The sequence below is a fragment of the Perognathus longimembris genome, chromosome 17, assembly GCF_023159225.1.
Source record: "Perognathus longimembris pacificus isolate PPM17 chromosome 17, ASM2315922v1, whole genome shotgun sequence".
Classification (NCBI taxonomy): domain Eukaryota; kingdom Metazoa; phylum Chordata; class Mammalia; order Rodentia; family Heteromyidae; genus Perognathus; species Perognathus longimembris.
Genome location: NC_063177.1, coordinates 36991069 through 37014125, shown reverse-complemented (window position 1 = coordinate 37014125; position 23057 = coordinate 36991069). Strand labels below are relative to the sequence as shown.

At 41.7% G+C, this 23057-nt stretch overlaps 1 protein-coding gene across 6 annotated transcripts in view; it reads left to right on the top strand.

Annotated features, from left to right (window-relative positions):
- The window catches only part of Med1 (mediator complex subunit 1), a 34812-nt gene extending 12955 nt beyond the window's left edge, over positions 1–21857 (top strand). For 2 of the 6 annotated variants that reach the window (XM_048366753.1, XM_048366756.1), the window contains 11 exons: positions 1590–1661; positions 2188–2262; positions 3628–3701; positions 4518–4607; positions 5015–5126; positions 7688–7812; positions 8346–8464; positions 10102–10303; positions 14666–14761; positions 14874–14979; positions 16545–21857. In XM_048366753.1, the coding sequence (XP_048222710.1) occupies positions 1590–1661; positions 2188–2262; positions 3628–3701; positions 4518–4607; positions 5015–5126; positions 7688–7812; positions 8346–8464; positions 10102–10303; positions 14666–14761; positions 14874–14979; positions 16545–19785 (4312 nt within the window). In that variant the 3' untranslated portion in view covers positions 19786–21857. The remainder of the gene's footprint in view (positions 1–1589; positions 1662–2187; positions 2263–3627; positions 3702–4517; positions 4608–5014; positions 5127–7687; positions 7813–8345; positions 8465–10101; positions 10304–14665; positions 14762–14873; positions 14980–16544) is intronic. The other 4 variants (XM_048366754.1, XM_048366757.1, XM_048366758.1 and 1 more) reach the window with 3 other exon arrangements.
- The last annotated feature ends 1200 nt before the right edge of the window (positions 21858–23057 follow it).

Genomic DNA, 23057 nt, shown 5'->3' with positions numbered 1-23057 from the left:
TCAGATATCAGCTTCCTGAACACCCAGGATTGTAGGCATGAGTCACCGGTGCCCAGCTACAATCTAATTTAATTAGAAAGGTTTGAAAACATTTGGGTTTGCATCATGAAAACTACTTAATTGAATTTTGAGAAAATTTTATTTTATTTTGTGTGGTCCTAGGGCTTGAACTCAGGATCTTTGCACAATCCCTGAGCTTTTTTGCTCAAGGATAGCACTCTACCGTTTGAGTCTCAGCTCCACTTCTGGCTTTTTGGTTGCTAGAGATAAGAATCTCACAGACTTTCCTGCCCAGGATGGCTTTGAGCCATGATCATTAGATCTTAGCCTCTTGAGTAGCTATGATTACAGGTATGAGTCACTGGTGCCTGGCTAAGAAAGTTTAACTTTATTTAAAGTATCCTATCAGTTGGTGGCTTTTTCCCCTTGATTAGTTTCTTCCTTTTGAATTAGGTAGGAATTACGCTGTGCTTAAATTTAAACCCAGATTTTAAGATTTTTTTGAAAATTTATGGAAGTCATCACATCAATTGTTTACTTATTATTATAGTAGGATTATTGGATACCACATAGAGTTTCTTAGAAAGATGTTATGAAAATAAGTTTCAAATTCAGTCTTGTTTACTTTCCTTATCTGTTTTTAGTTTTATTCTTTGTGAGTCAGTCCTGGGGCTTGACTTCAGGGTCTGGGCACTGTCTCTCAACTTTTGTGCTCAAGGCTAGAACCCTATAACTTGAGCCAGACCTCTACTTCTGGTGTTTTGTGGTTAGAGATAAGAGTCACTGGCACCAGCTCATCTATCTTCTAAGTATTTGTACAAAGGTGTTTCATTTCAAAATGGCAATGCATCTTGATCATCTTTTTTTTTTTTTTTCCCAATCCTGAGGCTTGAACTCAGGGCCTAGGCACTGTCCCTGAGTTCTTCAGCTCAAGGCTAGTCTCTACCACTTGAGCCACTGTGCCACTTCTGGTTTTCTGGTGGTTAATTGGAGGTGAGAGTCTCAAGAACTTTCCTGCCAGGCTGGCTTTGAACCTCAATCCTCTAGATTTCAGCTTATTGAGTAGCTAGGGTTACAGGCATGAGCCATTGGCACCTGGCTCATAATCCTTTTTTTTTTGTTGGGGGGGAAGGGAGGTCAGTCATGGGGATTGAACTCTGGGCCTGGTATTTTGTACTGGTACCGGGGCATGGATTCAAGGCCTCTCACTTGGCTTTTTTGCTTATACCTTTTTATTGTATTTGTTGTTGTTTTTTTGTGTGTGCTGGTATTAGGGCCTGAACCTAAGGCTTCAAGCTCTTGCTAGCTTTTTATCACTCACAGCTATATGCTCTACCATTTGGCTATGGCTTTTATACTTCTTAATACCTTTTCTAGGAAAAAAAAAAAGGTCAAAGAGCGACAGGAAATTTTTTTTATTTATGTTTTTGCTATTCTTGATTGACTCCAAAACACTTGGGAAGGGGATTTGAGTACTAATATCACCTTATATATCTACAATTTTTGCCTTGCTGTCTTTTAAAAATATGATCAAGTGGTAATTAGATGTTGTATTCTTTTTTCTTCCTCCTTTCCTGAACGCCTTGTAGAGAAAAAAATTTTGATGAATTTTCTAAGCACCTTAAGGGCCTTGTTAATCTGTATAACCTTCCAGGAGACAAGTAAGTATTTTTTATAACTTTTATTGCTTTTTGAAAAGTCAATATAAGTTTTAAGATGTTTGGTGGTTAGCAATTTGTTTATTCTTTTGCCATAAGCCATTCTTCATTTTGCTCATATTGTAATTGGTACTGTGGCTTCTAATTTTATGTCTTTTAAAGGTTTTCTTTGTATTTTGTTTTAAATAGGCAGTATTTAATAGGTTATAATGCCAGAAAACAGTATAATCCTTGACTCCTCTTCCACGTGTTGATTTCTATGTTGAAAGGAGTTAGTTGTAGAACTGGCTTGACATTTTTAGTTTTAAAATAACTGAAGTTTTATTAACCTGGTTGACCTCTTAAATGGAAATAAAATAAGCTTTGCTATTCACCTTTTAAAATGTTTTAAGTTGGTTCCTTTATAAAGAAAAATGTTTTCTTTTCCTCCAGTATAGACTTGCCCTTAAGGCTTTCTATATCAATGTTTGCTTGTATACATGCATATTTTTTGACTCTTTAACTCATTTTCTCCTCATCTATTCTCTAGCAAACTGAAGACCAAAATGTACTTGGCTCTCCAATCCTTAGAACAAGATCTGTCTAAAATGGCAATTATGTACTGGTAAGATTGGCTAAAGAGTCAATTCTACATGCCTCTTTGATTTTCAAATAGGATATCCTAATTTATATATCTACACTTTAGGTATATATTATATTTTACATCTATATTATATATACACCTATGTGCCTATACTATATATATGTGTGTATAAAATGTGTGTGTGGTGTGTGTGTACACGTTTGTGTGCACCAGTTTGGGGCTTGAACTTGGAACTTAAGCTCTGTCCCAAAGCTTTTTTGCTCAAGACTAGCACTCTACTACTTGATGACCTACACTTCACTTTGTTTTGTAGTGATTAATTGGAGATAAAAGTCTTACACATTCCCTGCCTGACCTGGCTTGGAACAAAGTAGCTAGGATTACAGGCATGAATCACAAAGTGCCAGGCTTGTATAATACATCTTGAACCACTGTTTTCTCAAATAATTTCTTGCCATCTATGATTATTAGTACAATACAATGTTAGTTGGTATTTTATAGCTATTATCTGGAAACTTCTCAGATTTGTACCCCCATATGGTTTATAGTAGTCTAGGGCTGGAGATATGGTTAAAAACCTGGCTCCGGGGCTGGGGATATAGCCTAGTGGCAAGAGTGCCTGCCTCGGATACACGAGGCCCTAGGTTCGATTCCCCAGCACCACATATACAGAAAACGGCCAGAAGCAGCGCTGTGGCTCAAGTGGCAGAGTGCTAGCCTTGAGCGGGAAGAAGCCAGGGACAGTGCCTCAGGCCCTGAGTCCAAGGCCCAGGACTGGCCAAAAAAAAACCTGGCTCCAATTCTCAGAACATTCAAAGTAGTTACTTACAATTTTTTTCCTTTTCTTTCTTTCTTTCTTTTTTTTTTTTTTGCGGGGGGTGTGTGTGGGTCAGTCGTGGGGCTTGATCTTTGGGCCTGGGTGCCGTCCCTGAGATCTTCAGCTCAAGGCTAGTGCTCTACCACTTTGAGCCACAGTACAACTTCCAGTTTTTTCTAGTGGTTAGTTGGAGATAAGAGTCTCACTGAATTTGAACCTTGAACCATGATCCTCAGATCTCAGCCTCCTGAAGAGCTAGAATTATAGGTGTGAGCCACCGGCACCTGGCTCAATTATTTCTTATTTGGTAGCTCTGGTTGCCTTTGAACTCAGGATCTCCTTGCCTCAAGCTCCATGCTTATAATAAGCAGTGGTTTACTTCTAATTCTTATTTATCATATTACATACTGATATGTATTGGGAAATAATCTGTTATATGGCTGGTTATAGGACAAAGTAGTTAGTACAATGTTATAAAAGTTTTAAGAGATGAACTCAGTATTACACTGTGTATGTACTAAGACCTTCAGGGCTTAAACACAAGCAAACATACATCATTTGTCTTGTAGGAAAGCAACTAATGCTGGTCCCTTGGATAAAATTCTTCATGGAAGTGTTGGCTATCTCACTCCACGGAGTGGTGGTATGTTATCCTATTTTGGTTATTAAGAAAAACGCCTGGCGTTGGGTATTTGTGGTTGCTCCTGCGGGCCCCCCGCCCCCCCCCCCGGGCTCTCACTTGATGGGGGACATAAGTCCATTCTCTGGAGAGAAAGGGTTTGCAGACGCAGGAACTCAGACTTCAGAGGTTGCAACCAACTAGCACCACTTCTTAGGAGGTCCTTAAGCCCAGCTGTTTGGGCATCTGCCATGTGCCCTGCATTCCAGAATGAGCCTCAGATGCCATGGTCTGAAGTCCTCCTCCAGAGGCACAATTCAGTCTACCCTCAAGGCTCACCTTGACCATTCCCTTCCTGAACCCCACCCCCACCAGGACTTGACACCATTCACGGCTTCCTAACACCCACAGCCAGTTTCGTGCTGTTCTCCTAAGCTCTTGTGCCTGTCTAATAAGCCAAATTAAAAAAAAATATGGAGGACAAATCCCCCCCCAAACAAAAAAGAAAAACGTCTAATTTTTATTGAGAGGGGTCATTACTTTTAATGCCACCCTGGGTGTAAAGACAGAAACTAAAAGAGAAAATTAGCAGTCATTTGTGTATTTGTAATGATTTCTAAGGTGTCTGTACCTGTCCTTCCCCATTTTTTTCCTTCAGTTGTATGAAATAAATTGTTGCTTCTAGTGTCTTATAATTTTTTGTGATATTTCATAAGTTATTTAGAAACTTGACTCTTCATATCTGTGAAACTTTTTTGTATAAATCTGTATAGAAATATGAGTGCTTTTTAAATTTTATAGTTTATTAATTAAGACAGTAATAAGCTTTGTTTTTCCTAGGTCACTTAATGAACATAAAATACTATGCCTCTCCTTCTGACCTGCTGGATGATAAGACTGCATCTCCTATCATTTTGCATGAGAATAATGGTATGTCTTTAACTGTAAAACAACCAAAGGGGGCCTGGGAATATGGCCTAGTGGTAGAGTGCTTGCCTCACATACATGAAACCTTGGGTTCAATTCCTCGGCACCACATATATAGAAAAAGCTGGAAGTGGCGCTGTGGCTCAAGTGGCAGAGTGCAAGCCTTGAGCAAAAAGAAGCCAGGGACAGTGCTCAGGCCCTGAGTTCAAACCCCAGGACTGGCAAAGCAAAACAAAACCAAAGGTTTTACCCAGTGTTTTAAAAGTATTTTTATACATTGAATAACCAGCCTGCATATAATTTCTGGATGAAACCTAGTACTGAAAAAGAACCATAGCTGAATTTTTTTTTTACTATAAAAGGTTCTAATCCCTATATATAACTTTCCCATTTTTCTTTCCTTTTCCCAGTTCCTCGGTCTTTGGGGATGAATGCATCAGTGACAATTGAAGGGACTTCTGCTATGTACAAACTCCCAATTGCACCATTAATTATGGGATCACATCCAGTTGATAACAAATGGTAAGTTAAATATAATTTGCGAGTATCAAAGTCAATTTTTCTACCTTTATGCCCAATATGAAACATTTTACTTGGCTATTCTCCCACTTGAATTTCTTGTTTTGTCTTGCTTTTTTTGCCAGTCCAGGGGCTTGAACTTGGAGCCTGAGCACTGTCCCTGGCTTCTTTTTGCTCAAGGCTAGCACTGTACCAATAGGCCATATTCCTAGCCCTCTCCCACTTGAATTTCTAAAGAATGGCTTATTGTTCTGTCCATTAATTTCTTTTCTGCTCAGTATCTCCTTAAATGTTCTTCTGAAGTCTGCTCATATCACAAATTCTTTTTTTTTCTCAAATTTTTATTATCAAACTGATGTACAGAGAGGTTATATCACAAATTCTTTACCTTGAATAAGCATGTTGCTGTTTTGGTGGGGATTTTTGTTTTCTTGGGGGTATTTTTGGTGCTGAGGATCAAACCCTAAGCACATGCCCTACCAATGAGCATGTTGAGCCAGGATAAATATATGATTAAAACTTCAGCTAATGCTTGTAATCCTAACTACTCAGGCAGCTGAGATCTAAGGATTGCACTTCAAAGCCAGCCCAACCTGAGAACCCATGAAACTCTTGTCTTCATTTAACCACCAAAAAAGCCAAAAGTGGAGCTGTGGTTCAGTGGTAGAGTGTTGGGGTCTCTAGCCCCCCACAATCCCCCGACCCGAGGGAGAGACGGGGAAGGCATGTCCCGACGAGATGAGCCAAGAAAGGAAAGGGTGGGCAGGCCACGCACACCCAGCCCTCCCTCACCGGAGGACAATCAGACGGCCCAGGAGTCAAGTCAGTGCAAGATCTCATTTATTGAGGAAGTACATACAGCTAAATAGGGTTCAGGAGCCAATCAGGTCAAAGATCAGCAGGAAGGGGCACGGGTTGTAAGGGCGGAAGAGCCAGGGGGTATCACAGCCCACAGAACCGCCTCCAGGTTCATCCTTAGGCGCCTTCTTAGCCACACGTGGCCCTAGGACTGAGAAACAGGCTGGGCCAGCTAGTTGACTTCCAGGTGTGCCCCAAAGTAGAGTACTAGCCTTGAGCAAAAAAGCTCAGGGAGCTGGGTGCTAGTGGCTTCATGCCTGTAATCCTAGTGAAGATCTGAGGATGCTAGTTCAAAGCCAACCTGGTCAGGAAAGGCCTTGTGACTCTTATCTCCAATTAGCCACCAGACAACCAGAAGTAGAGCTGTGCTGGAAGTGGGTAAAGCTCAAGCTTTGAGCACAAGAGCTCAGGGACAGTGACAATTCTCTTGAGTTCAAGCCCCAGGACCAGCACCAAAAAGAAAAAAATAAAATAAGTTTTGAGGGGCTGGGAATATGGCTTAGCGGTAGAGTGCTCACCTTGCATGCATGAAGCCTTGGATTCAATTCCTCTGCACCACATAAACAGAAAAAGCTGAAAGTGGCGCTGTGGCTCAAGAGTTAGAGTACTAGCCTTGAGCAAAGAGAAACCAGAGACAGCTCAGGCCCTGAGTACAAACCCCAGGACTGGCGGGAGGGAGGGAGGGAGAGAGGGTGAGAGGGAGAGAGGGAGGGAGGGATAGTTTTGATTGTGGGAAAGAAATGTCAAGGTTTAGCTTGTTTTTTTCTTTTTAAGAAAATTTGGCCGAGCTTTACTGAGCAAGCAGCCACGCAGAAAGAAAGGCAGAGGCATACTCTTAACAGAGAAGAGACATTGAGTTCTTTGACATTAGGGGTATTTCTATGATAAAGACAGGATTTGACTTAAAGTTATCCAAAGATATGTGCTGTCTTTGCTCTTAATCACTCTTGGTGTTACATTTTTGTTACTTGGGCTCAAAGTGTCTAAGATTGAGTTTTATTTCAAATATTTGACTTACATTTGAGCCATTGCTTTTTTTTTTTTTTTTTTTTTTTTGCCAGTCCTGGGCCTTGGACTCAGGGCCTGAGCACTGTCCCTGGCTTCTTCCCGCTCAAGGCTAGCACTCTGCCACTTGAGCCACAGCGCCGCTTCTGGCCGTTTTCTGTATATGTGGTGCTGGGGAATCGAACCTAGGGCCTCGTGTATCCGAGGCAGGCACTCTTGCCACTAGGCTATATCCCCAGCCCCCGAGCCATTGCTTTTAGGAAAGAATTTATCCTGTCACAAATGTTTACCTTTGAGATAAGCACTTTGCCATTTTTCCAAGTATTTGCTTCTCCAGGATACAGGTCTTTTTTTTTTTTTTTTTAATATTCTTCCTCAGTTTTTAGGTGTTTAGGGCCAGCAGGCAAGGTCAGATGAAGAAATATGCTCTTCCTCATTTCCTTTTCCTTGTGCTTAAATAAACTGCAGCTTCCGAAGGAGTACAAGTATTAAAATAAAGAAGATAGTGCTTGTATGTTTCTAATACAGTTTCTAAATTCCTGGCTGCCCTTCACAATGCCTTACTTTCCCTAATCTATGTGTGTTTTCTTGTCTTTGTCTGTGTGTGATACATGCATGTCTACAAATAGATGTTTCAAGTTTATATTTCCATACCAACTTAAAATCTAACCCTTCCCTTCACCTTTTTTTTTTTTTTGAAGGACACCTTCCTTCTCCCCAATTACCAGTGCCAACAGTGTTGATCTTCCTGCCTGTTTCTTCTTGAAATTTCCCCAACCAATCCCAGTATCTAGAGCATTTGTTCAGAAGCTACAGAATTGCACAGGTAGGTTTTTATTGTTTGTATGTTGGTTCCAGGACTTGAACTCAGTGCCTCATGCTTGTTTGACTTTCTTGCTAATGATGGTTCCTCTGCCATTTGAGCCATAACTCCAGTTCAGGTTTCTTTTTTTTTTTCTTTTAAAGTGTTGGCTAAACTGTAAAACATTTAAGTTTTGAACATCAGGATCAGATACCTTAGGGCCTTAAATGTGTACAGGAAACTTCATGTTCTAGACAGCTTATAATCTTGTAAAATTCAGAAAAGTACTGATAAGAGGCAGAGCCATCTGGCTTTTAAGTAATAGAGTGCCTGCCTAACAAAGGGAAGGCACTAAGTTGAAGCTACTACAGGACAAAAAGAGAGAGAAAGAAAAAATTAATGGGTATAGATGGTACAGTGTTTTATACTAGTAGATGCTTACAAGTACTTTTTGAATATGTGGATGAATGAACATAAAAAATGGAAGGAAAATCAAGCTGCAAATTGTCAATGTTTTGCTCTTAATGTGGTCATTATGTTACTCCTTGTATTTCCAGGAATTCCATTGTTTGAAACTCAACCAACTTATGTACCCCTCTATGAACTGATTACACAATTTGAGCTGTCAAAGGATCCTGACCCCATACCTTTGAATCACAATATGCGGTTTTATGCTGTAAGTAGGCCCTTAAGACTGTTGTAAGTAATACTTGGGCTTAAAATGAAACACCCCCCCCCCTTTATGGCATTATTGATGTCTGATAACTTATTTTGGACAGGGAAGACATTTGTAAAAACCTGAGAAGAAAAGGGAAAGTTTCTGAGTCAGGAAATAATAATGTACATTTATTCTTTAAAATACCTGTTAAGAGTTGGGTATGGTGATTCACACCTGTAATCCCATCACTCAGGAAGGAGGTGAGGGCAGGAAAATTGCAAGTTTGAGTCTATCCTGGGCTATGTAGTGAGATTGTCTTAAAAAAAACAAGAGTTGAGCCTGGCGCTGGTGGCTCACGTCTATAATAGTAGCTACTCAAGGAGGCTGATATCTGAGGATTGTGGTTCAAAGCCTGCCCGGGCAGGAAAGTCCCTGAGCCTCTTATCATTTAACCACCAGAAAACCTGAAGTAGCAGTGTGACTCCAGTAGTAGAGTGCTAGCCTTGAGCTGAAGAGCTTAGAGACAGCACCCAGGTCCAGAGTTCAAGCCCTATGACCCACCAGAGGTAAACAAAAAACAAGAGTTGCCTGGCACTGGTGGCTCAGGCCTGTAATGCTAGCTACTCGGGAGGCTGAGATCTGAGGACAGTGGTTCAAAGCCAGCCCCAGCAAGAAAATCCATGAGACTCTTATCTCTAATTAACCACCAGAAAACTGGAAGTAGTGCTGTAGCTCAAGGTGGTTTAGTACTACTCGAGCAAAAGAACTCAGGGACAGCTCTCAGGCCCTGAGTTCAAGCCCCAGGACAGACCAAGAAAAAAAACAAAAAACCCACAACAACAAACAAAACAAAACCAAGAGTCAAGACAGGCACCTGGTGGCTTATGCTTTTAATTGTAACTACGCAGGTGGATGAAATGTGAATATTGGGACTAAAGTCAGCATGGACAGACAAGTCTGTGAGACTCTTCGTATAACTTCACCATGTTAGGAACCAACCAGCATAGAACATTTACTAATAAGGAATCTTTTCATTCAAATGAATAACTGATTAACATTTATAATATGTACTAGTCAAAGAATTCTTTTACATCCCAGGACTTCGCTGTGCTTTTTTCTTTTTTTGTACCTGTACTGGGGCTTGGACTCAAGGCCTGTGCACTGTCCCTTATTCATTTGAGGCTAGCAGTCTACCACTTGAGCCACAGCTCCAATTCTGACTTTTAGGTAGTTAAATTGAGATAGGATTTTGTCTGCTTGCCTGACTGCCTGCTTTGAACTGTGATTCTTAGATCTTAGTCTCCTAAATAGTAGAATTATAGAAGTGAGTAATCAGCACCTAGCCTCACTGTACTTTTTTTTTTTTTTGCCAGTCTTGGGCCTTGAACTCAGGGCCTGAGCACTGTCCCTGGCTTCTTTTTTGCTCAAGGCTAGCTCTCTGCCACTTGAGCCACAGTGCCACTTCTGGCCATTTTCTATGTATGTGGTGCTGAGGAATTGAACCCAGGGCTTCATGTATACAAGGCAAGCACTCTTGCTACTAGGCCATATTCCCAGCCCTCACTGTACTCATTTAAGGAGTAGGTTTTATTTCAGAAGGATAGTCTGTGTTGCAGTACAGTGAGTAAATTTATTTGTTCTTTTTTTTTGCCCAGGCTCTTCCAGGTCAGCAACACTGTTATTTCCTCAACAAAGATGCTCCTCTTCCAGATGGCCGAAGTCTACAGGGAACACTGGTTAGCAAAATCACATTTCAGCATCCTGGCCGAGTTCCTCTTATCCTGAATATGATTAGACATCAAGTGGCCTATAATACCCTAATTGGAAGCTGTGTCAAAAGAACTATTTTAAAAGAAGGTACTCCTATTCTTTTTAATATACTTACTGGAAGATGGACACTGTTCTAGTGGTTCTTTAATTTGGTGAGCCAAGAGAACTATGGCAGTTCATACCTGTAGTCTCAGTACTGAGGAGACAGAAGCAGAAGGATCTTGACTGTCTTAAAAATCCAAGGCCCTACCAGGCATCAGTGGCTCATGCCTGCAATCCTAGCTACTTTGGAGACTGAGCTCTGAGGATCACAGTTCAAAGCCAGCCCAGGCAAGAAAGTCTGTGAGCCTCTTATCTCCAGTTAACTACCAAAAAGCTGGAAGTAGAGTGGTAGTGCAAGTGGTAGAGCACTAGCCTTGAGCAAAAGAACTCAGGAATAGTGTTAACAGGACCTGAGTTAAAGGCCCAGGACTGGTTTTCTTTGTGTTGTTTTTTTTTTTAAAGGATTAAGAATTTTGTTCAGTGGTAGAATTCTTGCCCAGAATGTTCAAGGCTTTAAGATCAATCCCCAGTCCTGCAAAAAAATCAGAATAAAAACTTCAGTAGCTTAGTAGCCTATTGAAATGCTTATGAAACTTTAAGAAAGACCCCAGGTGCTTGATTTCCACACTTAGGTGAACTGAGTTAGCATGCCAATGCAAGGAATTAGGAATTTAGTTTAACTACCCAAATGATTTTGAGAGCAGCAGTATGTTTCAATTGGCATTAATCAGGTATTGGGAAATATAGTGAGATTTCTTGATGACTAAATTTTAGGTTGTTAGAACAGTGTCTAGACCTTGCCATATCTTCTCCCCCCACTCTCTGGAGAACTTAATCATACAGCATAAAAAGGTGAGATCTAGACCAGCTGCCAGTGAGTTCTAAATCTGAAGATCATAGTTGAAGCCAAGCCGAACAGGAAAGTCCATGAGACACTTTTCTCCAATTTACCACTAAGAAGTCTGAAGTGGAGCTATGGCTCAAGTGGTAGAGGGCCAGCCTTAAGCAAAAAAATGAAGGGGCAGCTCACAGGGCTTGAGTTTAAGGCCAGTACTGGCACACACAGAAAAGTGAGACCCTATGCCTCTTCTGTTGTTTTCTTTCAGGATTTTGACTTGAAAGACTTTTTCAGTCAGTTGGTAATTTAGAAGCTTTGCTGCAAATTTTAGCTATTCTAGCTAACACAGTTAATTTTTTTTGTCAGTTATGGGGCTTGAACTCAGGGACTGGGCACTGTCTCTGAGCTCTTTTGCTCAAGGCTAGTGCTCTACCACTTTGAGCCATAGCGCCACTTCCAGTTTTGTGGTGGTAAACTGGAGATAAGAGTCTCATGGACTTTCTTGCCAAGGCTGGGTTTGAACCATGATACTCAAACCTCAGCCTCTGAGTAGCTAGGATTACATGTGTGAGCCACCAGCACCTGGCCGTAGTTAATTTTTGTTTTCTTATCTTGGACATAAAGCATTCTGGTGATAAATTATGTATCAATGAAAATGGTAGGAAAGAAGAAACATTGTAAACCAGGCAAAAGTTTCATGGTGGAAAAAAATGCTTTGGAAATAAGAAATTTTTTTTTTTTGCTTTTTTTTTTTTTTTTTGGCCAGTCCTGGGGCTTGGACTCAGGGGCTGAGCACTGTCCCTGGCTTCTTTTTGCTCAAGGCTAGAACTCTGCCACTTGAGCCACAGCGCCCCCTCTGGCCATTTTCTGTATATGTGGTGCTGGGGAATTGAACCCAGGGCCTCATGTATAGGAGGCAAGCACTCTTGCCACTAGGCCATATCCCCAGCCCCGGAAATAAGAAATTTTTGAGAGTAATAACATAGATCAAACTGTAGTTCTTAGATTTCATGTATTTGAATCCTGTATGAATTCTCTATAAATAGCTCAGAGAGTTTAAAAATTGGTTTTCACCAAATAGTCATGGAACTAGCTCTAGAGATTGTGATCCTCCTCCCCCCAAGAAAGTATGTGATCCTGTGTCTGGACTGCAAGAATATATGGTTAAAAAAACAAAATGGTGTTGGTGATTTAGCTCAGTAGAAGAGCACTTGAAGGCCCTGAGTTTAGTCCTCAGCTCTGGGGGGGGGGGGGGGGGGGGGGAAGCTATAAAAGACCAAAAAAAAAAAAAAAAAAGGCAACTAGCACACACACAGCCTTTTAGGGCTGGGAATGTCATAGAGTGCTTGCGTAGTATGCATGAAGCCCTGGGTTGAATTCCTCAGCGACACATACACAGAAAAAGCCAGAAGTGGAGCTATGGCTCAAAGGATAGAGTGCTAGCCTTGAGCAAAAAGAAGCCAGGGACAATACTCAGGCCCTGAGTTCAAACCCCAGGACTGACAAAAAAAACAAAACAAAGTTCAAGCCAGGCACTGGTGGTTCATGCTGTAGCTCTAGCTACTCAGGAAGCTGAGATCTGAGGATTGGGGTTCAAAGCTAGTCCAGGCAGAAAAGTGTGAGACTTTTTTTTTTTTGCCAATCCTGGGGCTTGAACTCTGGGCTTAGGCGCCGTTTGTGAGCCTCTTTGTGCTCAAGGCTAGCACTCTACCACTTGAGGCTCACAGATTTTCCTGCCCTTGGCTATCTTTGAACCTCAATCCTCAGATCTCAACCTCCTGAGTAACTAGGATTACAAGTATGAGCCACTGGCACCGGCTCATTGAGATTCCTACAATAAACTACTCAGAAAAAGGTGAAAGTGGCACTATAGCTCAAGTAGTAGAGCACTAGCTCTGAGCACAAAGAGGCTCTGGGACATCACCCAGGCCTGGAGTTCAAGCCCCATGACTGACAAAAAATAAATAACAATATAAAATAATAAAAAGAAAAAAACCAAAGCTTTGGAGGGTTGGGGTCTAGCTCAGTGGTAGAGCTCAAGTCATCCTTTGTGCATACCTGAAATTCTAGAACTTGGAAATGCTAAGGTAGGAGGATTGAGTTCCAGTCCAGGTGACACTGGTTCACCCAGTTCCAGACCAGCTAGGGCAGAAAGTTTAGGAGTCTCTGAACCAGGAAGCAGGCATGTTGAGGTGCTCCTGTTATCCCAGCTTTGTGGGAAGCTAAAATCAAGATTATTTAGTTCCAGGTTAACCTAAGGAAAAAAGTTCACAAGACTCCATCTTGAAAGAACAGGGTGGATGTGTGGCATGCACCTGACATCCTAGCTATAGTGGGAAGGCTAAATAGGAGGATCATGGTCCAGGAGGCTTGGCCAAAAATCAGGACCCAATCTCAAAAGTAACCAGAGTAAATGGCCTAGAGATGTGGTTTAGGCCATTTAGAACCTACGTAGCAAGTGTGAAGGTCTTGAGTTCAAACTCCAACTACTACCCCCAAAAAAGCTCCTGGCCAACCTGGGCATATAGCAGGTTCAGGCTGAGCTGGGCTACACAGCAAGACTATGTCTCAAAAATAACTAAATGAAAATATCACCAGGACTGAAGTTTAGCTTAGCTAGTGTGATTGCCTAGTATGTGCAAAGTCCTGGATTTAATCCAAAGCACTAAAAACAACAATAAACAACCTATGATGATAGGTAATGTATGTGTATAAATACATCATCTTAAATTATATCGCCTTGATATGTGTCTGCTTACAAACTATCTTAATTGCACTTTGATGGAAAAGGGTCTGTGCTACTTTGAACAACCTTGGACTGTATAGCAAACAGCTGTAAACACTGATAGAAAGCAGGGTTTATGGCAGTAGTTCTGAATGGCTGCTTACCAAATAGAATGAAAAACTTTTCTTAAAAGCTTGTCATGGTACCACACACCTATATTCCCAGGCCAATCCGAGCAAGACCCTATCTCAAAACAAAATAATACCACTTATGTTTTCAGAATACTTTTTAGTATGTGTATATGTGCATGTTTATACTAGGGCTTGTACTCAGGACCTGGGCAGTGTCCCTTAGCTTTTTCATGCAAGGCTAAAGCTCTGCCACTTGAGTCACAGCTCTATTTCTGGTTTTTTGCTAGTTAATTGGAGGTAAGAGTCTGATGGACTTACCTGCCCAGTTTGGCTTGGAACCATGATCCTCAAATCTCAGCCTACTAAGTAGCTAGGATTATAGGCATAAACCACTGGCCCCAGGTCACTTCTGGCTTTTTGCTATTTAATTGGAGATGAGAGTCTCAGGGACTTTTCTGCCTTGGCCAGCTTCAAACTGGGATCTTCATAGCTCAGCCTCCTGAGTTGCTAGGATTAGAAACATGAGCCACTAGTACCCAGATAGTTCTGTTACATTTTTGTTCTGGAGAAATGTGTAATGAACTAGCAATTTTTTGGAATGTTTTTTTTCTATTTGTGGGCTACCTAGTTTCCAAGAAAGGAAAAAAAGTTCATTATTCACTTGTCCCATGCTTTATATTTTGTTCATTTTCTGATCTTTTTGTACCTTTTAGATTCTCCTGGGCTTCTTCAGTTTGAAGTATGTCCCCTCTCAGAATCCCGTTTCAGTGTATCTTTTCAGCACCCTGTGAACGATTCCCTGGTGTGTGGTGAGTTGTTTGGGTGTGAACCCTTCTCTTGGGAGCAGTTTCATCCTTCTATCTCTTAGAGTGTCAGAAACTGAGTATATCACACTTATTTCCTCTATATTTTGTCTTGCAGTGGTAATGGATGTGCAGGACTCAACGCATGTCAGCTGTAAACTCTACAAGGGACTGTCAGATGCACTCATCTGCACAGATGACTTCATTGCCAAAGTTGTTCAAAGGTAGCACTGGCCTTATCTGTCAGAATATCATTAATATATCTATAAATAAGTTGCTTTCAGTATTAGAGTGAATTACAAACAAAGGAGAAAAAAATAGTCATTGCTTTGAGTTCACTTTTCTCTGCTTTTGATTTAAAAAATAAGCTGAGCTTTTTGTTTTTTAAATACCATAATGAAAGTACTAAGATACAAGGTAGGTAATTTCAAGCCTTATAGGAGTGTGACTTTAGGGTGACAGAGGAAATAATATTGTTTGTTTCTTTTTTCTTCACCTGTCCTTATTTGCCACATTTTGACAATCATGTTAAATGTCAGTGTATGAGAAGATACATTTAGACACTTTAATAATTTTGATTCTGTTTTTCTTTTTTTTTTTTTTGCCAGTCCTGGGGCTTGGACTCAGGGCCTGAGCACTGTCCCTGGCTTCTTTTTGCTCAAGGCTAGCACTCTGCCACTTGAGCCACAGTGCCACTTCTGGCCATTTTCTGTATATGTGGTGCTGGGGAATCGAACCCAGGGCCTCAAGTATATGAGGCAGGCACTCTTGCCACTAGGCCATATCTCCAGCCCTTGATTCTGTTTTTCTAAACCAGTAGCTTTTGTCCTAAGTAAGTAAATTCTATTGGAACACTGCTATGGCGGCTTTCAAGCTGAAATGGCACAGTAATTTGACAAAAACTCAATTAATAATGTTGTCAATATTAATGCCTGGCTTGATAAGAAAAAGTTTGGTAGGGACCTTTGCAGTTTCTTATGTGTGTGACCCAGCTACTCCAGAAGCAGAGATCAAAAGGGTTGTGGTTTAAGGCCAGGATCTTTTCAATCCAGAAGCTTGCTTGGTGTTGAGCATCTTTCACCTCAGTTTCACGAGAGGTCCTAGGTAGGAGATTAAAGTCTAAGGCCGTTCAAGGGCAAAAAAGAAAAAACAGAGCTCCTACCTAAAAAAAAAAGCTAAAAAAGGCCAGCAGTGTAGCCCAAGTGGTAGCAAATGTGAAATCCTGAGCTCAATTATCAGTACCACCAAAAAGAAAAAGAAAGAAGGAAGGAGAAAGAAAAAAAGAAAGTTTATTAATACATGTTCATAAATACAGATTTATCTGAGAGATAAAATGTGATTTGTTTATGGCTTATGTTTTATAAGAGGTCAGCAGTGACCTACCAGCCAGATTCTTTTTGAATAAATGTACCCCAAACTAATCTTGTATTACAGATTATTTGCCTTAACCTGAAAACTACTTAGTACAAACATATATTGACTTATCTAAATCCCAGGCAAAACTAGAGCTTGTTTTCTTCAGTGAAACAATTGGTTTTGGGAAGTGGAAGTGTTGCTCAAATGGCAGAGCATCAGCCTTGAACAAAAAGGCCAAATGAGAGCAGGAATCCCAGAGTTTTAACTTCATTTGTGTAAATAAATTTTATAAATTTACTGGTTTGGGGCTGGGAGTATGGCTCAAGTAATAGAGTACCTATCTGGCTCAAACCTCAGTACTGCCAAAAAGAAAAATTGACTTAATTCAGCAGCCAGGCACTGTTAACTTTGCTTTTTGCATCTTATTTTACAGATGTATGTCCATCCCTGTGACCATGAGGGCTATTCGGAGGAAGGCTGAAACCATTCAGGCTGACACCCCAGCTCTGTCCCTCATTGCAGAGACAGTTGAAGACATGGTGAAAAAGAACCTGCCCCCGGCTAGCAGCCCAGGGTATGGCATGACCACAGGCAACAACCCAATGAGTGGTACCACTACACCAACCAACACCTTTCCGGGGGGTCCCATTACCACCTTGTTTAATATGAGCATGAGCATCAAAGATCGGCATGAGTCGGTGGGCCATGGGGAGGACTTCAGCAAGGTGTCTCAGAACCCAATTCTTACCAGTTTGTTGCAAATCACAGGGAACGGGGGGTCTACCATTGGCTCGAGTCCGACCCCTCCTCATCACACGCCGCCACCTGTCTCTTCGATGGCCGGCAACACCAAGAACCACCCGATGCTCATGAACCTTCTTAAAGATAATCCTGCCCAGGATTTCTCAACCCTTTATGGAAGCAGCCCTTTAGAAAGGCAGAACTCCTCGTCCGGCTCACCCCGGATGGAAATGTGCTCGGGGAGCAACAAGACCAAGAAAAAGAAGTCATCAAGATTACCACCCGACAAACCCAAGCACCAGACTGAAGATGATTTTCAGAGAGAGCTGTTTTCAATGGATGTTGATTCACAGAACCCAATCTTTGATGTCAACATGACAGCTGACACGCTGGATACGCCACACATTACTCCAGCTCCAAGCCAGTGTAGCACTCCCCCAACAACTTACCCACAACCAGTACCTCACCCCCAACCCAGTATTCAGAGGATGGTCCGTCTATCCAGTTCAGACAGCATTGGCCCAGATGTAACTGATATTCTTTCAGACATTGCAGAAGAGGCTTCTAAGCTTCCCAGCACTAGTGATGATTGCCCACCCATTGGTACCCCTGTTCGAGATTCTTCGAGTTCTGGGCATTCTCAGAGTGCACTCTTTGACTCTGATGTCTTTCAAACTAATAATAATGAAAATCCATACACTGATCCAGCTGACCTTATTGCAGATGCTGCTGGAAGCCCCAGTAGTGATTCTCCTACCAATCATTTCTTTGCTGATGGAGTAGATTTTAATCCTGATTTATTGAACAGCCAGAGCCAAAGTGGTTTTGGAGAAGAATATTTTGATGAAAGCAGCCAAAGTGGGGATAATGATGATTTCAAAGGATTTGCATCTCAGGCATTGAATACTTTAGGGGTGCCAATGCTGGGAGGTGATAATGGGGAGACAAAATTTAAAGGCAATAGCCAAGCTGACACAGTTGATTTCAGTATTATATCAGTAGCTGGTAAGGCTTTGGGTCCTACAGATCTTATGGAGCATCACAGTGGTAGTCAGAGTCCTTTATTAGGCACTGGGGATTTAGGGAAAGAAAAGGCTCAAAAGAGGGTCAAGGAAGGCAATGGCACCAGTAATAGTAGTCTGTCAGGCCCAGACAGTAAACCAGGAAAACGCAGCCGCACCCCTTCTAATGATGGGAAAAGCAAAGATAAGCCTCCAAAGCGGAAGAAGGCAGACAATGAGGGAAAGTCTCCATCTCACAGTTCTTCTAATCGACCTTTTACTCCACCTACCAGTACTGGTGGGTCCAAGTCCCCAGGCAGTTCAGGAAGATCTCAGACACCCCCAGGTGTTGCCACACCACCTATTCCCAAAATCACTATTCAGATTCCTAAGGGAACGGTGATGGTGGGCAAGCCCTCTTCTCACAGTCAGTATGCCAGCAGTGGTTCTGTGTCTTCCTCAGGCAGCAAAAGCCACCATAGCCATTCTTCTTCCTCCTCCTCTTCATCTTCTGCTTCCACCTCAGGCAAGATGAAAAGCAGTAAGTCAGAAGGTTCATCAAGCTCCAAATTAAGTAGCAGTATGTATTCTAGCCAAGGGTCTTCTGGATCTAGTCAGTCCAAAAATTCATCCCAGTCGGGGGGGAAGCCAGGCTCTTCTCCCATTACCAAACATGGACTAAGCAGTGGCTCTAGCAGCAGCAAGATGAAACCTCAAGGCAAGCCATCATCGCTTATGAATCCTTCTTTAAGTAAACCAAACATATCCCCTTCTCATTCGAGGCCTCCTGGAGGTTCTGATAAGCTTGCCTCTCCAATGAAGCCTGTTCCTGGGACTCCCCCATCATCTAAAGCCAAGTCCCCTATTAGTTCAGGTTCTGGTGGTTCTCATATGTCAGGAACTAGTTCAAGCTCTGGCATGAAGTCATCTTCAGGGTTAGGATCCTCAGGCTCATTGTCCCAGAAAACTCCCCCATCATCTAATTCTTGTACAGCATCTTCCTCCTCATTTTCCTCAAGTGGCTCTTCCATGTCATCTTCTCAGAACCAGCATGGAAGTTCTAAAGGGAAGTCTCCCAGCAGAAATAAGAAGCCATCCTTGACAGCTGTCATAGATAAGCTGAAGCATGGGGTTGTCACCAGTGGTCCAGGGGGTGAAGATCCAATGGATGGTCAAATGGGGGTGAGCACAAATTCTTCGAGCCATCCCATGTCCTCCAAACATAACATGTCAGGAGGAGAGTTCCAGGGCAAGCGTGAGAAAAGTGATAAAGACAAATCAAAGGTTTCCACCTCTGGGGGGTCAGTAGATTCTTCTAAGAAGACTTCAGAGTCAAAAAATGTAGGGAGCACGGGTGTGGCAAAAATAATCATCAGCAAGCATGATGGAGGCTCCCCCAGCATTAAAGCCAAAGTGACTTTGCAGAAACCTGGGGAAAGTACTGGAGAAGGGCTCAGGCCACAGATGGCCTCTTCCAAAAACTATGGCTCTCCAATGATAAGTGGTTCCACTCCAAAACATGAACGTGGATCTCCCAGCCATAGTAAGTCACCAGCATATACCCCCCAGAATCTGGACAGTGAAAGTGAGTCAGGGTCCTCCATAGCAGAGAAATCTTATCAGAACAGTCCCAGTTCAGATGATGGCATCCGACCACTTCCAGAATACAGCACAGAGAAGCATAAGAAGCACAAAAAGGAAAAGAAGAAAGTGAAAGACAAAGATAGAGACCGGGACAAAGATCGAGAAAAGAAAAAGTCTCATAGCATCAAGTCAGAGAGTTGGTCTAAATCACCCATCTCTTCTGACCAATCCTTGTCTTTGACAAGTAACACAATTCTGTCTGCAGACAGGCCTTCAAGGCTAAGCCCTGAATTTATGATTGGGGAGGAAGATGACGATCTTATGGATGTGGCTCTGATTGGCAATTAGGGACCTTATTTTCTAAATAGACATGGCCAGGGAGGAACTAAGATGTTTATATGTAAACCAACACAAACAGTTCTGTTTTATGTTTGGGTGGAAAAAGGCATAGCTTTCACACCTTTAGAAAGGCATGTCCAGACCCTATTAAAAAGATCACAGGGTTTGATAATACCAATAATTCCTTATTCCTTTGCCAGGAAGAACATGTTAAAAATACTTGGTTAGGAAAGGGACAGGGAGAGGGAAGGGTGGGAAAACAGCTTAGTGGGAAATACTCATATTTTTCTCCCCTTTTTAGGCCCTTATTAGGCCATGTTTTAAACTCATTTTAGTGCATGCATTTAAAGGGCTGGGCAGAAAATGAAAAAGCAATACATTCCTTGATGCATTTGCATGAAGGTTGTTCACCTTTGGGTAGTTGTCCATTTGAGGCATGGGCAAGTGAAGGACTTTGGTTATGTTGGACACTTAAGCAATGTCTAGTGTCTGTTTCTTAGGAGTGATTGAGGGAGGGAAGATGATTTTAACTATTTATTTGTAATATTTTAACCCCTTATGTTTTTATGCAGTGTTTCTAAATCTATGAGGCTTAGGGTTCAGAATGATGGGAAGCAAGGTTTGTTGGTGGTTAGAGAGCTTATTGCTTGGGCTGATACTACAGCATTAAGCCCAAACAGTAGTCAGAGCTCACCTTTGGAGGTAAATAGAGAAACCAAAAATGATTATTTTAGGAAGTTTTTCATAGGGTTCAGACATCATAGGAATAAATACTAGGAGTTACCTTCCTATGGAGGTAATGATTTATAATCCTCTTCCTTTTAAAAAAAGGTAGGGTGTCTTTGGGATTTAAGCGTATTCAGATAGAGTAAGGTGTAATGTGGGACAGCCTTCCTGAACCAGTGGCATGAAAACCTTTACAGAATTATAGTTCTCCTATTTCCACAATGTGCCAAAAGTTTGCATCTCAGCATTTTGTTTGCAGGAGAACTGATGCCATTCCTAAGAGCTGGGCTCTTTGTTTCTCTGCACCACCAGGAGGAGTTCAGACTTTAATTACTCCGCTGTAATGCTCCCTGAGATAAAAACAGTGAAAAGAATTTGCAGCCATAGTTCACTTAAAACAATTTCAAGCTCACTTAAATAATGGGGGCCTGGAATGCTAGTGAGCATGAAGATAAACCCTTGCTACTATGTAGCAATACAATTGGACCTTTTTGGAAAACAGGTCTGACTGGATTCTGGGGGACATCACTAAGAAGCCCTTCTCATAAATATAGAAATCCAGGAGACCATTTGAATACAACAGAAGTTCTCAGTATTTGGAGGGTCCTCTCAAAATTCTGCGGCCTTACTTTGGTTTTGACACCTGCACTGTGCCATTCCTGATGATTCCATTCAGGATCTCTATCAGCGGGGTGGGGCATACTCCCCAGCACAACTCTTCCGGATTAGAAACAAACAAAAAGCCAGATGATGATGATGATGATGATGTGTGTGTGTGTGTCTGTGTGTGTGTGCGTGTATGTGATAAGTGGAATGACTTCAGATATGGAAGATGATTATATTCAACTGTTTCTGCAGGTTGGAGTTAGCATAGAGTTGGAAAATCCACTTTGGCTTTCTTTCCTCACTGTCTCATTTCCTCTAGTGTTCCTTTTCTAGTCATCAGCTCACAGCTCTGCCACTTTTATGTCCCAAGGTTAATAAGTAGGAAATGAAACATTGCAAAGTGGAACAAGTTATCATTTACTGTATCAGAGTCATATCTTGGGTGACACTAAGGAGGACATGGGCAAAGGTGATACTGGAGTGCTTTATCTTGTGATGCTTATATAGTAGCAGTCTTTCAGACATACAACTGAGTTGGATTTCTCACGTGTATCATCACCTAGTTTTGAATCCTTTCCCACTTGTTTCTGCAGGAAAATTTAAGTTATATTGTTTTTAAGTTCCAGATGAGGAAAAGCTTTTAGGAAACATACTGCATAGTATCGGGCTCAGCTCCCCCAAGCAGAGCCAACAAATACCAAAATGAGTAAAGTGGGAAGCCTTTTCTCCTTTCTGTCTTCATACCAGATCAAAGAATCCCAAGTTAGGATCTGGATGAAGGATAAGCCCCTGAAATGTTGGTGGTCACACCCCATATACTGACCCAACATCTGAACTTGCTTAACAGGGAGCTGGGACTAAACTGTTTCACCCTGCCTGAGAACCAGGGAGCACTGCATTTCTCCACGGGGCGGAGAAGAGGCAGAATCAGTCAAGCTGGGAACCTCCCTCCTATCTAGGTGTACTCACTCTCCTGTTTAAAAAGACAAGGATATGAAGTCAGTTCTACCTATGGTTTGCTTCTGGTGTCTTAAGTATTCTTAGATGATCTGATTCTTCTGTCTTTTGGCTTCATATTAGGGATTCTTCATCAAAACCTGATGTATATGAAGATTTCAGATTCAAATTCAATGTCTTAAAACAAGTGTTTTCAGGGTGGGGAGGGCTGAAGCTGGATACATTTGCCAAAACAAAAACAACAACAAAAAATATATATATATATGTATTGCCGGTCCTGGGGCTTGAACTCAGGGCTTGAGTGCTGTCCCTGAGCCTCTTTGTGCTCAAGGCTAGTGCTCTACCACTTGAGCCACAGTGCCACTTCCGGCTTTTTAAAAAAAGTTTATTGGTGATGATAGTTTCACAGACTTTCCTGCTTGGGCTGGCTTTGAACCGTGATCCTCAGATCTCAGCCTTCTGAGATGACAGGCATGAGCTACCAGCGTCGGGACAGGTTGATGACTCTTGAAAAAGATTTACCTTCTCCAGGCCAAGGTCTGAAAATCTAGTGCAGCCATATCACAAACTTTCTGAAGAATCCTTTCAGGGAGCCAGTGATTCATTCAGTATCCACACACTTGAATCACAGCAGATGTCAGTATAGGAAACATTCACAATCCCTGGGCAATCTAATTTTTCCCCCTTCATTTCTATCTCTGCTCCCTGTTTCTATCTTTGAGTTCATTTTAGAGGGGCAGCAGGTGTTTCACATCTCAAGCTAGTTTGGGAAATAATGCTCAACTAAGTGGTGAGCTTTAAATTCTGAGTTTAAATTCACAGGAGCAGTGGGGAGGGTCTTTTCTAAAAAGGAATCAAATTTGATTGTGTGTATGGCAGTTCTGTAAATACTTTGGGTTTTCTGTTTTCATTTTTTGAAAGTAGACAAAATCTGGGAATTTTTTCCTGAAACATTAAAAAGTGTTTATTTACATGCAAATAAATTTCTTTGA